Source organism: Lepidochelys kempii, chromosome 5 (assembly GCF_965140285.1).
Source record: "Lepidochelys kempii isolate rLepKem1 chromosome 5, rLepKem1.hap1, whole genome shotgun sequence".
NCBI lineage: Eukaryota > Metazoa > Chordata > Testudines > Cheloniidae > Lepidochelys > Lepidochelys kempii.
Window position 1 is genome coordinate 20,911,161 of NC_136384.1, and position 14,862 is coordinate 20,926,022.

General features: G+C 44.8%; 1 protein-coding gene across 1 annotated transcript in view; it reads left to right on the plus strand.

The window, feature by feature from the left end:
• The first annotated feature begins 6,744 nt into the window (after window positions 1–6,744).
• The window catches only part of ONECUT2 (one cut homeobox 2), a 48,784-nt gene continuing 40,666 nt past the window's right edge, over window positions 6,745–14,862 (plus strand). Inside the window, exon 1 of the mRNA XM_073343611.2 lies at window positions 6,745–8,115. Within this exon, the coding sequence (XP_073199712.1) occupies window positions 6,960–8,115 (1,156 nt within the window). The 5' untranslated portion in view covers window positions 6,745–6,959. The remainder of the gene's footprint in view (window positions 8,116–14,862) is intronic.

Here is a 14,862-nt window from a genome sequence, read left to right on the forward strand (position 1 = left end):
GCATATTCCCTTTGAATCAGGCATATTGCAAACCAATACTGCATGGTGCACTGGGGGGGGGGGAAAGCAGGCAGGGAATTAATAAACCTGGGTTGATTTTTTTTCCCCTTTCCCCTTTGAATTTGCTTTCTCCGACCTCACCCCCGCTTCCATGCCTTCTAATCCAAGATTTTTAGGTAGCTGGAAAACCATCGATTCCTTCAAACGCAGTGGTTTGGATCTGCCAGCATAATCCCCAATGGGTTTCTAAATAGTATTTCAAATCGTGAAAGAGCTTGTTACTGCAAAGTACATTTCAGAGGAATAAGTTTAATTGCATGTATATGTATATACAGCACTTCTATGCGTATTTGGTAATATACATCTCTGAGTACGTACACAGCCACATATATTCTCTTATATATCCCATTCCCTATATATACTGGCTGATTTAATTAGAGGTGCCATAAATATCTTATTAATTTGGCCAGTAGAAATTAACATTTAACCACCGTTAAAAAGCTATTTATATATTTTCCCAAGGCAACAGATCAAGACGGCTTTCTGCAGAAACGGCTGCACTTTTGTGACTGTTTGAAAGTCAGTGAAAAGCTCCTAAACCTTCAGTCCCTTTTCAAAGTTTTGTACAACGGTACTAAAGACGAGCTGCGCTAACTAGCCGTCTTTGCTTTCTTGGTGAAACTACAGCCTTGTGGAAATCCGAAGATCACGGTAATTATGCGGCTAAATAACTAATCATACAGCTGTAAATGTCCTTAAGTGTGAAGGTTTTACATAGAAATCTTTGGATGTAGACACACGTAGATGTAGATATAGATAAATGTTAGCAAACGGTGTGTATACAGAGATATAATGTTAACAAAATGTTCACGTTTAAAATCGAAACAACTTTTTAAATGTTTAACATCAGTTGTAAAAAAAAAAAAAAAAAAAACCCAATAGTTCCACTTTCCTGTTAATGAATAACCGGGAAAATTGTCCAAATAGAAGTCATTAGTTGATGCTGTAAGCATTCAATGCACAAACATTTGTATTAAACCTCTTTTTTAAAGCACTTTCCTGTTAAACTTCTATTGGCGTGGGTCGGTTGAATTTCCATAGTCAAAAAACCCTGTGTGCTTCCAGGGCAAATGAAACATTTAAAGAGGCAATAAATTAAAAGCGACGCCAGAATTTAGTGTCTACGGCCAACTTTAGAAACATTTCCGCTTTCAGAGAGTTAAATGTGTCTTTTTTACAATCAACTGCAACTTTTGCCTTTCTTTAGAAAGGACAACAAAAAGATTTCACGCACAACTTGCCCTGAACAAAGAGACCTCACGCCAGTTTCTTCTGTTGTAGGCTGACAACAGGGGTGGGGGGAGGACCTAATTTTATACACACTTGGGGGGCTAGTTCTGAAAACTAACTTGAGCTTTATGAATGACTACATAGGACAGATATACAGTTAAGTATCTGAAGCGCGTTGGGATCGACAGAGGAAAGCGCAGTATAAGAGCTAAGTTTTATGATAGGTAAAGTGTATGTAGCTACACTAAGTGTATCCGTAAAGTAGAATAAAATACATCTAGCTAGATAAATTAAATGTATCTGTAAAGTATATTAAAGTATATCTAGCCATATACAAAGTATATCTTGATATAAAGTATATAGTTAAACCTATATGTCTGTTTTTCTGTATAGCTATTTACAGATATATATGTATGTAAAATGAAAACAGACTGGTCAAACTGCTGACCATTTGATTTTTTTTTTAATTAGGCGATGGACAATGTCTCCCTCAAAGTCACAACAATTATCCCTAACCACAGAAAAGGGATACTTTTAAACTTGCTTTAAATTGAATCCATGATGGATACATTTTAACGCACACAGTGAGAATTGGCAGAGCTGTAGTTTGCATATGCACAAACAGAACGGATACCAATTTATAACCTTTCCTTTCCCTTCCTTTCCAAAATACTGAGCTGCCTTAATGTTGAGGGAAATTTTTCTTTTCTTTTTCCTTTCTCCTATTAGGACTTTTCCTTCCTGATATTCTCAGGGATCCAACAAAGACTGAACTTTCTCTGGTCCTGTCAAAAAGGGGCCATTTTCATCTGCCTCACCAAAATAAATAATTAAATATGGCTGCCACCCTAAAAAAAACCCCAAAGCTGATTATCAGGGTCCTCGATAAGATTAGCATAACGCACAAGGACAACGTTTCTCAAAGTTATCGTCTCTGCGTTACTGATTAAAATGGAGGAGGCGGGAGGCTGCAGCGGGCTGGCCGTGGGCAAAAGCGTAACATTGGTGTACTGGGGAGCAGCGAACCCGGCACCAACGAAGATTCAAACAATCCCCACCGCCCCGGCACCCCGCTCCCTTCAGCTCAGAGCCCGGCTCGCAGCCTCCGCGAGATCAGGCAGAAGCAGCGGGTCCCGCTGGTGCTGGTTCCGCAAATGGCCTCCTATTCAAAGCCAGCAAGTCCCATTCCTAACTGTGCCTAATTTGCGTGTGGTAGGATTTGCTCTTTTCCCTCCTTCTTTCTCGCGCTCCCCGACCCCCGCATCCCCTTCCATTTATCAAAGTTGTAGCGGGGGAAGTTCCCGAATCCGTGCGAAGGCCAGAGATGTCTCAGAACGGTGGTTGCTGGGCTCTGGTTACTTCCAGGTCCAACCTGGAGCTAAGAGAACTCATTGTCTGGTGGTCCAGTACTTTCCCGGCTTGGATTTACAGTCCAACCCCGACGTGATGAGTCCTGGCGAAGCAAAAGCATAGCAAGCAACAGTGGGATTCAAAACCGCACCCTTAGCCAAAACAAAAACTTCTCGCGTTTGGTTAAGGAGGGAGGCGATCCTGCACAATTCAGCCATTCCTCGGCTCCCAACAGTTACCCAGGGAAACAATTCTTGGTCGTGATCTAAATGATTTTTTGTCTCTAGGCTGATCACACATTTTTTCACTTGCAGGCTGGCTTTACGTACTTTTCCTCTCCTCTTACACCTATTGAATGGTTAGATATAAACAAGCTACATGTGTCAGAAGCTACAGGGATCTCCTTTGGAGATTGTGTGTGTGTATGTATACACCCCCGTACATATGCATATAAATGGCTGCACACTCTTCAGCATAGTCCTCTTACTAACATAGAATTTAGTGGTTAAAATGCAGCTCTTCATTTTTAGGTAGTATAATGATTCTTCTGCCTCTCCTAAAAAATTCCCCTACAATAGTGAAATTGAATTTGTTGTCAGATTAATACAAACGCTTGAGGCCTGTCTGGAAAACCATTATCATTCACTGGCTAGAAAAAAATGCTCTCATTCCTTTAAAACCCAACAACACAAACTTTCTATCTAATTCTCCTTAGCAGAATCAGAAAGGAAGAGGATTGACTTACCCCTGAATGGATGATTACGCTGGGGAAGGGGAACTTTTTAGAAGATGTTTGTTTGATAGCAGTACAGACAGATGCAATTCATTGGCGAAGCTGATTGCCAGTAACGCTATAGATTAGCATGGGGTCTGTAGCACACAGATTCTGATCAATACCCCTGCACTCACATGCCAGATGGTTTTGGTAAGGACAAAAATAAAGTAGCTCAAATCAACTCACTATTATTGTATCTTTTTGTGCTTCTCTCATAACCCTAGTTGGAGAATAAATGTGTTTCTGGTCTTTCTACATTCAAAGAATTGCAGGCATTTTTGAATATTCTGAAAATGGCTAAAATAGTCTCTAAAATAGGTGTTGTGTGTGTTATCAGCAAGATAAGTGAAGACTGTGAGATTTGTTTACTTCTGTAAATATACATGTAGTTTATTTTACATTAATCATGTATATCTGCCAAGCTTTAGTTGCTGATATATTTAATCTAGTTGGAAGTATTTATATCTCATTAATTTGCCCGATATCTTGATTTAAGAACAAAATAGAACATGAAACACCTTATTTTCAAAATATTTGTATAATATCTACTTTTATCACACTGTTATGCACTGTGATTATACCCTCCAACTATCTGTATCATATTTAAAGTGGAATATTACATGTGCTTTGCTATACTATTTTACAGGATAGTTTGGCCAAATATTATTAATGAAGGAATTGTATTGACCATATATCACAGTTTCTGCATTGTTTACCAATATATTGAAAAATCATTCCAACGGGGGAAATAACTCAATGGAATCAAGAGAGTAAAATATGGACTCTTAAATTCTGCAAAGTGCAGTTTGCAAAAATCTTCTCGTGGCCTTTGGAGCTGTAGTTTTCATCTAACGGTACCATTACAAAACCCACAAAATAAATTAACACTTTAAAAAAATGTGACTGCTATCAAAATTGCCCCTGTATAAATGAACCTGAATGGGAACACACAATTCAATATTTTACTAAAAGGGGAGGAGAGACTTCATTTAAAACTAGGACCTTAGACTGTGGTTCATTCAGTCTGTGCATCTCTCATGTAAATGTTTGCTAAGGGTAAACCTCAAAATGTCCCGTTTCCATTAGAAACTAAACGTGAAACCTGTCGAAATCCTGCCCGGTTGATACACAAAGGAAGAAATAGGATTGCATGATTTCACAGAGAAACCCAGTATTGATCCGGAGGTGGGAGCGTGCAACAACTCACCTTTAAACTCCGTCACACGTGATCATTCCCAAGCCCAGAAGTGCAGCTCACAGGGTATATCTTGATCATGATAGAAAATAGGTTTATTTTACAGTTTACACACTCCCACCCCCGCACCTCAAAACCACTCCCAGAAAAGGAAGAGAAATAATATGCTAATTTATTGATGTAAGAAGAGCTTCTTATTTGTGCAAGTGTGAAGTTAGTTGGGTTAGACCTTTGCATATGAAGCACAGATTACAAAAGCCATTAAGAACAGCTGTACTTCAGGGTGGCTTTTTTAAAACTTCATGGTATGCTTCAGGAAATGTACAAGCACCTTGGGTATCAATGGTGACACCAACCAACGAGGGACTATGACCTTGCAATAGCATGAGCTTTTGTAGTGAATTATAGATGCCTGACAACCAAGGCGATCCACCTTTATAAATATAGAGAATGAAACAATTTACTAAAAAGATCTGGCGCAAGAGGGAAGGAAGGGTCAGTTAAGAAAATACTTGCACTGACCAGAACTCTCTGAAGTTGACCCCATAACATTAGTGTATATTCATGTGAGGGGATGTTTTCTCCCTGTGCAGATAGCAGGAGAAAGGGAAAGATCAAGGGAGAGTCAGAAGTGTTTTCCAGATTAATCAAACCTTTTTCTAGCCAAGATGGCACATACAGTATTTTGGACACTTTTCCTTCTTTTCTTATCAAGTTTTCTCTAACAGCTGGAAGTGGTTGGAAGGGGCTGCCTTAAGAAGACCCCCTGCTCTTCTTTTGACAGCTGATAAAAAGAAAATAGGTCACGCTTTTCAAACTTATGTCCACCCTGCCCTTAATTACTGTCTCTGTAAACAAAGGCAACATCTGCGCAACCTCAGCCTGTTCAAACCTCCAGAATAACACAGGGAGAGCAACCTGCTCCTCAAGAATCTGTTACTTTGTGGGGCAGGCAGGGGCTGTTGGCTGCAATGCCCTTTCTCTTGGTGATTGTCTTTCTTCACGGTTTACAGAGGACACAGATTCAAGGAATAGATATGGAGAGGGGCTTTTGAAGAGAGGAGGGAAAAGTGAGAGACAGGCCCTGGTCATGCCTTCCGAATCCACTGATCCATTTCAGAACAGAATTAGGACTATGCAAAAAGTGTATTACCTTCTAGAACGCAGAGATTGCAGAGCCATATGGCAGCGTGTGCTGCATAATGCCTGGCTTTTCTTGAGAGAAAAAGTGGTACACAGCTTTTTAAAAAGTCAAACGAGCCCGAAGCAGGCTGTTCAGACGTGCTGCAGAACTGGGGGGAGCTGCAAAACTTCGTCACTACAAGTAATTAGAACATGAAGCTAGACTCTTTGGGGGCATTGTGTTTACGGGGTCCTTCACTTTAGTTTAAAAAAAAATCATATCTGGAGTGCCGAAAGATCCAGCTTTGTTTTGCAGTCTGCAGGGATCCAGAGAGACGGAATACTGTAATAAAGGAGCGATTTGTGAGAATAAACTTAAAACAATGCCTCTGTCCTAAGTTGGCTGGCGCTGTGCAAACGCCACCCGCCCAGACTTTGTGATGGGGTTAAAATAGTGACCCTCGGTTGGCAAGCACGGTGCAGAGCCAGTTCAGAGGGGGGTGCCCTCTGGGTGACACTGAATTACAAGACAGCAGCAAACGGCCGCTTACACGAGTATTTGTGTCAAGTCACGATTGTAGCATCTTACTTTGGACTATTACTGAGAGCAAATTCTGCGTCCTGATTCGCGGCTGCTGGGGTGGAGGTGGAGGGGGGCGCTTTCCCAGGCTCGGAGAGACAGCGCCTGCCTTTCCCCCGGACAAGGGGGACGCTGCATCTTTAAACTCGCTCTCTCGCTCTCTCCTTGACGTTTGATTCCAGTGTGTGTGTGGGGGGGAAGGCGCTCTGAAATCTCAGCCAAGCTTTAAGCCTCCAGTCCCACCCTTCCCCTCGCCCATTGGAGGGCTCTCCCCGACAAAGCGAGGGCTCAGCATTCCCTCCCTGGGCTCTGGCTGGGCTGCCTGTCAGTCCTGGCCCAAGCCCTGCCCAGCCGGGCTAAGCTAGGTTGTTTGAGCAGCAAACCCACTCTGGACAGCTCCAGCTACCTAAACAGAAGACGTAAGAGGAGGAAAGCGCTAGGACATGGCGAGGGAACGGCGCTGGCCCGGCTGATAGAGACTGGTGATTCCCCCCCACCCCCACCCCTCACACACACACACACACACGCGCACACCCTTCCCCCTGCCCACACACACACACACACACACACAACTGAGAGGCCTTATTTTACCCCCCCCACCCCCCCAGCTCCGAGCATCCCGCCAGCCCAGCACCCCCATGGACTGAATGAAGACTGCCTACACCGCCTATCGATGCCTCACCAAAGAGCTGGATGCCTGCGCCATGAACCCGGAGATGACAATGGACAGCCTGGGCAGTTTGCACGGGGCAGCCAGCCATGAGCAGGATTTGCTGGGCAGCCCCAGCCCGCACCACCCCAGCCGCAGCGCCGGATCGCTACGGGTCCACCCTCCTCCTTCGCACCAGGACTTAGCTTCTGCCTCGTCCCGCTCGGCCATGGTGTCCAGCATGGCTTCCCTGCTCGACGGGGCAGGGGACTACCGCCCGGAGCTGTCCATCCCCCTCCACCATGCCATGAGCATGCCCTGTGACTCCTCGCCCCCTGGCATGGGCATGAGCAGCACCTACACCACTCTGACTCCTCTCCAGCCCCTGCCGCCCATCTCCACCGTCTCCGACAAGTTCCACCACCCCCATCACCACCCCCATGCCCACCACCCCCATCACCACCATCACCCCCATCAGCGCCTCTCCGGCAATGTCAGCGGGAGCTTCACCCTGATGAGGGACGAGCGGGGGCTGCCGGCCATGAACAACCTCTACAGCCCCTACAAGGAGATGCCCGGCATGGGGCAGAGCCTGTCCCCCTTGGCTGGCACCCCCCTGGGCAACGGATTGGGGTCCATCCACAACACCCAGCAGAGCCTCCATACCTATGGACCCCCCAGCCACGACAAGATGCTCAGCCCCAACTTTGATGCCCACACTGCCATGCTGGCCAGGGGTGAGCAGCACCTCTCCCGGGGGCTGGCTACCCCCCCTGCGGCCATGATGTCCCACTTAAACGGTATGCACCATCCTGGACACCCTGGCCATGCTCAGCCTCACGGGCCCGTGTTGGCTTCCAGCCGGGAAAGGCCGCCCTCCTCCTCCGGAGCTCAAGTTAACAACTCTGGGCAGTTAGAAGAGATCAACACCAAAGAAGTGGCCCAAAGGATCACTGCAGAGCTGAAGCGCTACAGCATCCCCCAGGCGATTTTTGCCCAGAGGGTGCTGTGCCGTTCTCAGGGGACCCTTTCAGACCTTCTAAGGAACCCTAAACCTTGGAGTAAGCTGAAATCTGGCAGGGAGACGTTCAGGAGAATGTGGAAATGGCTGCAGGAACCCGAGTTCCAGAGAATGTCAGCCTTAAGACTTGCAGGTGAGTTCTGGCACCCGTAATACGATCTCTGTGCACATGCAAATAGACAAAGCGTCCCAGGGAAAGAGCCACTGAACAGTGTAGTGTGATGCTGCCGGTACAGGCTTTAGGCACAGCCTAGTGCTTGATGTATTCAAGGGGCTGTTTTTTTAAGGAGCTGCACGATGAGTAGATTGCCCTTGTCTTGGTTTAACGTCTCCCTTTAATAGTCTTAATCTGACTACTTCGAGCTACTGGGTGCTACCAGACTGGCTTGTCTGGTGGCACTGCTAAGAGGACAATGGTTTGGATGTTTTGTTTTCACCCTGCTCTGTAATCTTTACACATGATCTGGGCTAGAATAGTGCCGAGTTTTTGACATTTCCTATTGCACTTGGAAAATCCCCAGTACGCCCAGCAAAAGGCTCTTCAGTTTTGACCCACGATAAGGATGCATGGTAGGTACATTGCATCCTTATTTCTAGGGTAGATGTGTTTTGTTTTGTTTATTTCTCTCGGAAAACTTCCTTGGACATAACGAGAGGTCCCGGGGTGGTGTCGGATGTATTTTATCAATTTTAGGAAAGGAAAAAGCAACAGATCCTGGGAAATCTCTTATAAAGAATGACGCATTTTGTGAGGGGCAGTTTTAGAATAGCTGTTCTCCAGGCTTTGAGTGCTTCCGTTTGATATTTTTTACCCACAGCGCCAGTATCTTTCATTTCTGGTAGTAGTAGCTGTCGCATCAACGCATTTATTAGACAAATCACAAAATGTGTATTTCCTTTGCACGGCGGAGGTTGTGTGAATCATTTCCAAGTCTCCTAGATTCCTCAGTGAAAGGAAGCACATTAGGAGTGTGATACATTACGCGCCGAGAAATTAAGCTATAGATTATTGCATACAAAAGTGTAAGGCTGCACTACCCTCTTTGCAGACACGGGCGCTTATTTTTGTACAGAGCAGAGAGCTGGATTTGAAGCCGAGGGAGAAGACAATCACACTTGGTACATTGTTCTAATGTGAGGTGAGCTGTTTTGTGCTCCCTCTGCTGTAATCAAAGAGAAGTACAACCCTCTATTGTTCTAAGATTACAAGAAATCGTCCATTAAGGTTGCTATTCGAGGGAGAGTGGGGGATAATAATACAGATGGTTGGAAAATAAATCGCTATCTGGAAAAGTGTACATGGGATTATGTATAGATGTTTCTTTGCTGGATATAGTGTGCAGTGGAGGAGCGAACCGATAGAATATTTATGCTTCAAAAAATAGACTTGTCAAGACTGGAAAAACCTATATTCTGGGGAGGGGGGGGAGATCTCTTTTCATACAGAGAGGAGAAAGTGACTGCCTAGAGGAACATCTGCAGTCCTTTCAGCATTGCTTTGGCTCTACATCTGGAAAGAAAGACATGCAGGCAAGAATTAACATATCTGCATTAATTGGAATTTGCTTCGCTGTCCCATCACATTTTAACATAATACATAAAATATTGGCAACCTGTTTTTGACACATACTAGCCCTTTACCACAAACTTGTTCCCATTATATAATAGTGTGTGTGGCTCGTTTTTATAATGTGACAGCTGCATATTTACAAATGCATTTTAGAAGGGATTTCTACTCTGACAACTACCTAGTTCACCTGTGGTTGGATTGATTCCAATCTGTACCAAGTAATCGTTTGGTATTATTGATTAGCAGAGGGCAAATAGGAAACAACCTTTCGGAAAGATTACTTTTTGCTTCAAAATCCACCCTCCATTTGTGCGCAGAGGGGGTCGTGGTGGTGGTTGTGTTTTCCTGGTTGTGTCAAATCCTGAGTGAAGTTCTTTCTGGAGCTTCTGATATGATTTCTTACTAATTATAATTATTGATTAATATTAATTGTTATTATTACCTACTACATCGTGGAAATAAACGCAAAAGGTAGGGGAAGTTGTGTGCCTTGTTGTTGTTAACAATGTCCCATTGAAACCTGGTGTGAGATTTGAAATCCTTTGTTTCTAATTGTGTGTGTGTGTAGTTGGCACACTTTCTAACAAAGCTATTTGGAAACACTATACAATGAAAGGCAAGTTCCACTCCCTTCCTCTTTTCTCATGCGGTCTTAGGGACAATTCATGTGTGAGAAGTCCAGAGTGAATAGATCTCTTCGGCCTATCTCAGTGGTCGGTGGGATTCTTGCAGTGCGTCTCTGGAAGTGGTGTAGCTGATATGGCAAGCTTTGTGTGAACCACGATTCCCCCCCCCCCCAAGTGCAACGTACAAAACAGAGAAGTTGGGGCTCTATTCCGATTCATTTAGAGATGCCGTTTGGAATTGGTCAGAGTTGCTAAATTTGCAGGATGAGGTCTGATCGTTCACTTGAAGTCCTGAATAAAGAAAAGAGGCATATAAAATATATTGCTCTTGAGAGGCGTTTAAATAGATGCATACAAGTATCCGGATTGTATCTAGTATCTAAAGTAAGGTGAGATTTTGCCATTTATTGTGTGGTTTTATTAGCAACAACAAGTGGGTCAAGGACTTCCTGTATATCATCGGAGACTATTGTTTCGGTCAATAGATCACACTCCTGTAGTAAGATATGCCGTAGCGGGGATTTGGGTGAGTAGCTATTATGTACTCGGTGTAGCTACAGGGGCTGGGGGCTGGGGGGAGAACAGAAGCCATCTCTCCATGCATTATTGATAGAAAACTCTGCACGCCCCACAACTGGAGATGCCAGCGTCACTTTGGTTTGGGTTAAACAGGCACAGACCCGGAGCCTCAGCTTTCGGATCTATATCCACCACTGAGGGCCTTGGAGATTTTCAGGGGGAAGGAGGCGGCCCAAAACCACCTGGGTACATTCATTTTTACAGCAGTGCTGTGGGCTTGGTTATTTTCCCCCCTTCAATTCCTATGGCCCCGTCTGGCCAGGGGAGGAGGGAAAGAGCACGGGACTGGGAAGGTGATTTTGTTCTTGACTTCGTAGGCTATTAAAAATTCATGGTATCTTCTCTAACACACCCAGGGCGAGAGGGGGTTGTGTATTTATCCCTCCGCCTTTTCAGCATTATGAATGTATCTCGCCGCAGAGTCTGTGTGTGTCTGCGGCGCTGGGATCCTGGAAGTAGAATCAATTCTGGGATCTTTTCGGAGGGAGGCTCTCAGGAGTGCGATGTACGTTTAATGTTACTAATCAAATTATGATGCCTTCGAAGCGGGAGAGATCACGCGTTAATGGTTTTCACCTTTGTGATACAATCACGTAGGCGCGCACACACGAAATTGAACGATTTTCAATTAGGGAAACATCACTAGTGAAGGCAGAGGAGATCTGCATACAGTAATGTGGTGACGAATATGCCAGTCGCCTTATCTACATCGGGGAAGAAAATTAAAACTAAAGCCAGTCATCTGCTATAAGAAAAGGAGGACTTGTGGCGCCTTAGAGACTAACACATTTATTTGAGCCTAAGCTTTCGTGGGCTACAGCTCACTTCATCGGATGCATGCAGTGAAAAGTACAGTCATGAATGCATCCGATGAAGTGAGCTGTAGCTCACAAAAGCTTAGGCTCAAATAAATTGGTTAGTCTCTAAGGTGACACAAGTCCTCCTTTTCTTTTTGCGGATACAGACTAACACGGCTGCTACTCTGAAACCTGTCATCTGCTTTTGCTTTCATGGGGGAGGGGTAACTTGCGGCGCTAATTCTAACATGCGACTTTTCCTTCAGTTAGCTCATTTAGGACATTGTCATTTCGATTAACATCCAGCGTGTCCCAGCCTCCGTCCCTCGACAAAAGAGTGCCGTTCGCGTGGCGGATGCACACGCCAGATCCCTGCAACTGGCGTTGTTTTCTCGGCCCAGTTAGACACACGGTCCCTTTGACACCAAAGGAAAGAGCAATCATGGTTAGGTGGCGAACTCCACAGTCCAGACCCTGTCCTGCTCCTGTTGAAGTCAGTGGGATTTCGGCTGCTTTCTGGGACGGCAGGCTTGGGCTGTAACTTTTCATATTTGAAGCCCTGTTAATTTATGTTAACCGCCCCCCTTCCAGCTAAACCCAGAGAGGGTAGAAAAGAAGTAAAGGGACACATCTAATAGTTGTTAATGATTATGGATAAGATTTCCTAATATTTTAACCTATTCCTATAATTACATTAGACAGAGAGTTCACATTTCTCTGCAGCTGTTTCAGTGAGAGAACAGACATTTATGAATGTGTGTGTGTGGACACACACAATCTCAGCTCTGGCTGCACATATGGGAATAGCCTTATGCCTGTATGTGTAGCCACATCTTATCCTATCATATCATATTGCAATATTCTATTATAACCAATGAAAAACATAATCCTGTACCTACGGTGTCAAGTCACTTGAGTCAATATGCACCTTGCGCCCTATAGAAACGTGCATTAACATTTGTACATAACCCAGACATACTTTTGCTTGATGGTCTGATCACATTAATAATTGAAGGGCTAGCTCACTACTGTCCTTGTCTTTTCGAGTCCCCTGTGAATCAATAACACCTTTCTAATATGCATTAGTGCTGGGTCCCTGAGAGCATTGAGGGTAGGAGAGAGAGAACACCACACGCGAAATAACCTGGGGAACAGGATCTCATAAAGCGAGAAGGCTCCAACATTTATTTTTATTCCAGTCTTTCCAACCATGTGGTTATGTCACTTTTCTCAAACAAATGTGTATATGGAGGGAGATCGATGCTGATAATGTTTAGAAGATTAAAAGAGCATTAATGCTGGCAACAGTAACATAAACGTGTGGACCCAGTTTTCATTGATCTGGAACCTGATCCGGCTTGTTTCCAGTAAAGCTGATGGCGCTGGCTTTCCCAGCACAAGACTCCCCTATCGTGTGTGTGTGTGTGTGTGTGTCGCAATCCTTCCCTCTCCCCATACCTTGCGAACCTTCCCAAAACATTGGCTGAGCAGATTGTGAAAGATAATGGCCAACATGGCGATTCACCCTACAAGCCACGTTTCGGTTCCCCGAGGGAGCCGATCCTGCAGCCCTGCGGGGAAGCAGGCTGCGGGTCGGGCCTCGGGTTCGCTCTCAGCTCTCCCCCAGGAGTGGTGCCAAGAGGCGACCATACGGCTGGGTGCTTTGCTTCGGTGCGGTACTAAGCTAGCAGAAGGACAGGCCGGCGTTAGAGGGGACGCTTTTCACTTGGACCAGTACAAAATGACCCCCGTGCCTGTCTCATCCTCCTAGGAGATGGCTCTCAGTGTGAAAGCTGCCAGCTCCGGACAGAAGCTGTCTGACACGGCGTCAGGCTAATGGGGACAGACTGAAGTGGGGCTTCCATCACCCCTCTTCCCAATGCCTTCTCTCAGCCCCCAAATCTGGACAGTTGCTGCGGTGCATGCGCAGTCGTTGCTTTCCCTAACTGTTTAAAAACTCTGCATACTATAAATGACTGTATGTACGTGATGTCCATGTACATACAGCAAGCCAGCCTTAAACTAGTCACAGGAGCTAACAAGGAGTGTGTGCTCTTAGACCAATACAGAGGGTTTTAAAAACTCCCTACACAGGTAAATTACACAGTAGACAGTTGCTCTCTGAGCAATAACAAACATTTTACACACTTCTAAATAATCGGCCTTCTTTTTGTTTTTCTACTTCTTTGTACTCATTTTTTCAAAGCTTCAATACAATCAAATATTTTGGGGGTAACGATCCGATGAACCACACAAAAGTTTCAGCGTTAAGAGTTTATTTGACATCCCTGTGTAGTCTAGCAGCGAGGGAATGGAAATTATTTCACTTCTTGACCCCAGAGGACTATGGCCTCTGAAAGCCCTACCCAAAATTGTGAATAAGGAGGAAATTCCAACTTTAAACTTGGATTTCTTTCTTTCTTTCTTTCTTTCTTTCTTTCTTTCTTTCTTTCTTTCTTTCTTTCTTTCTTTCTTTCTTTCAGGTTTAGGTAAAAATTTATACATTTGCTCTCTCTCTCTCTGTGTCGCACACTCACGCACAATACACACGTTCTTGCTATATAGTTCTTTCCACCCTTCTCCCAAAAATATTTCAGTTCAGAACAAAACCAGATGTATACAGTGGATCCGAGTTCGTTTGTTTGTGGCTAAGATGGAGCCTCAAAATGAGATGGATGGTGGGGTTTTGCGTTTGTTTGTTCGTTCGTTTGGTTTGTTTGTTTGTTTTGATAATTCGTTTTTAAGGGTATTTAGATCGCCATCTAAAGAATTTTGTGTTTTGAATTGGAAGTATCCAAGCATTATTTAAACAAAAAAAAAACCTTTACATATGACAAACTAAAACCAAACATAAAAACTCAGCAACGATAAATCTGTCTCCCCCCGATTCTCCTTCTAAATGGTGCTCTCCAGGTGTTTTTTCCCTCGTGGGTAGGTGGATAGCCTCTGGGACGGAGGGAGTTCTGCAAAGGACTTGTTTGTCGTTTCATTTTTGTGGCTTCCTGCACAGAATAGTTTGGCAAGTCCCTCAAGCCGTGGTTTTCAGCTGATCTGAGCCGGGCTCCCAGGCAGGTAAAGTCTGCTGGAAGATCCTAGCTAGCCGGGTGTAGAAGAGGGGAACGGCTTAGCCCAGACCTAGCCCCTGTACAATGTCCGATGAGAGGTGATGGGGCAAGGCAGCTTTGGATTTCCATCCGTGCCACCAGTGTGTTCCTGCCGCTTATCCTTCTCCAGTCGCATTACAGCATTGCCACCGGCTCTGGAGCTAGCTGCTGTCTGGAAATGCGAGTCTCCCCCAGCGCTGTCGG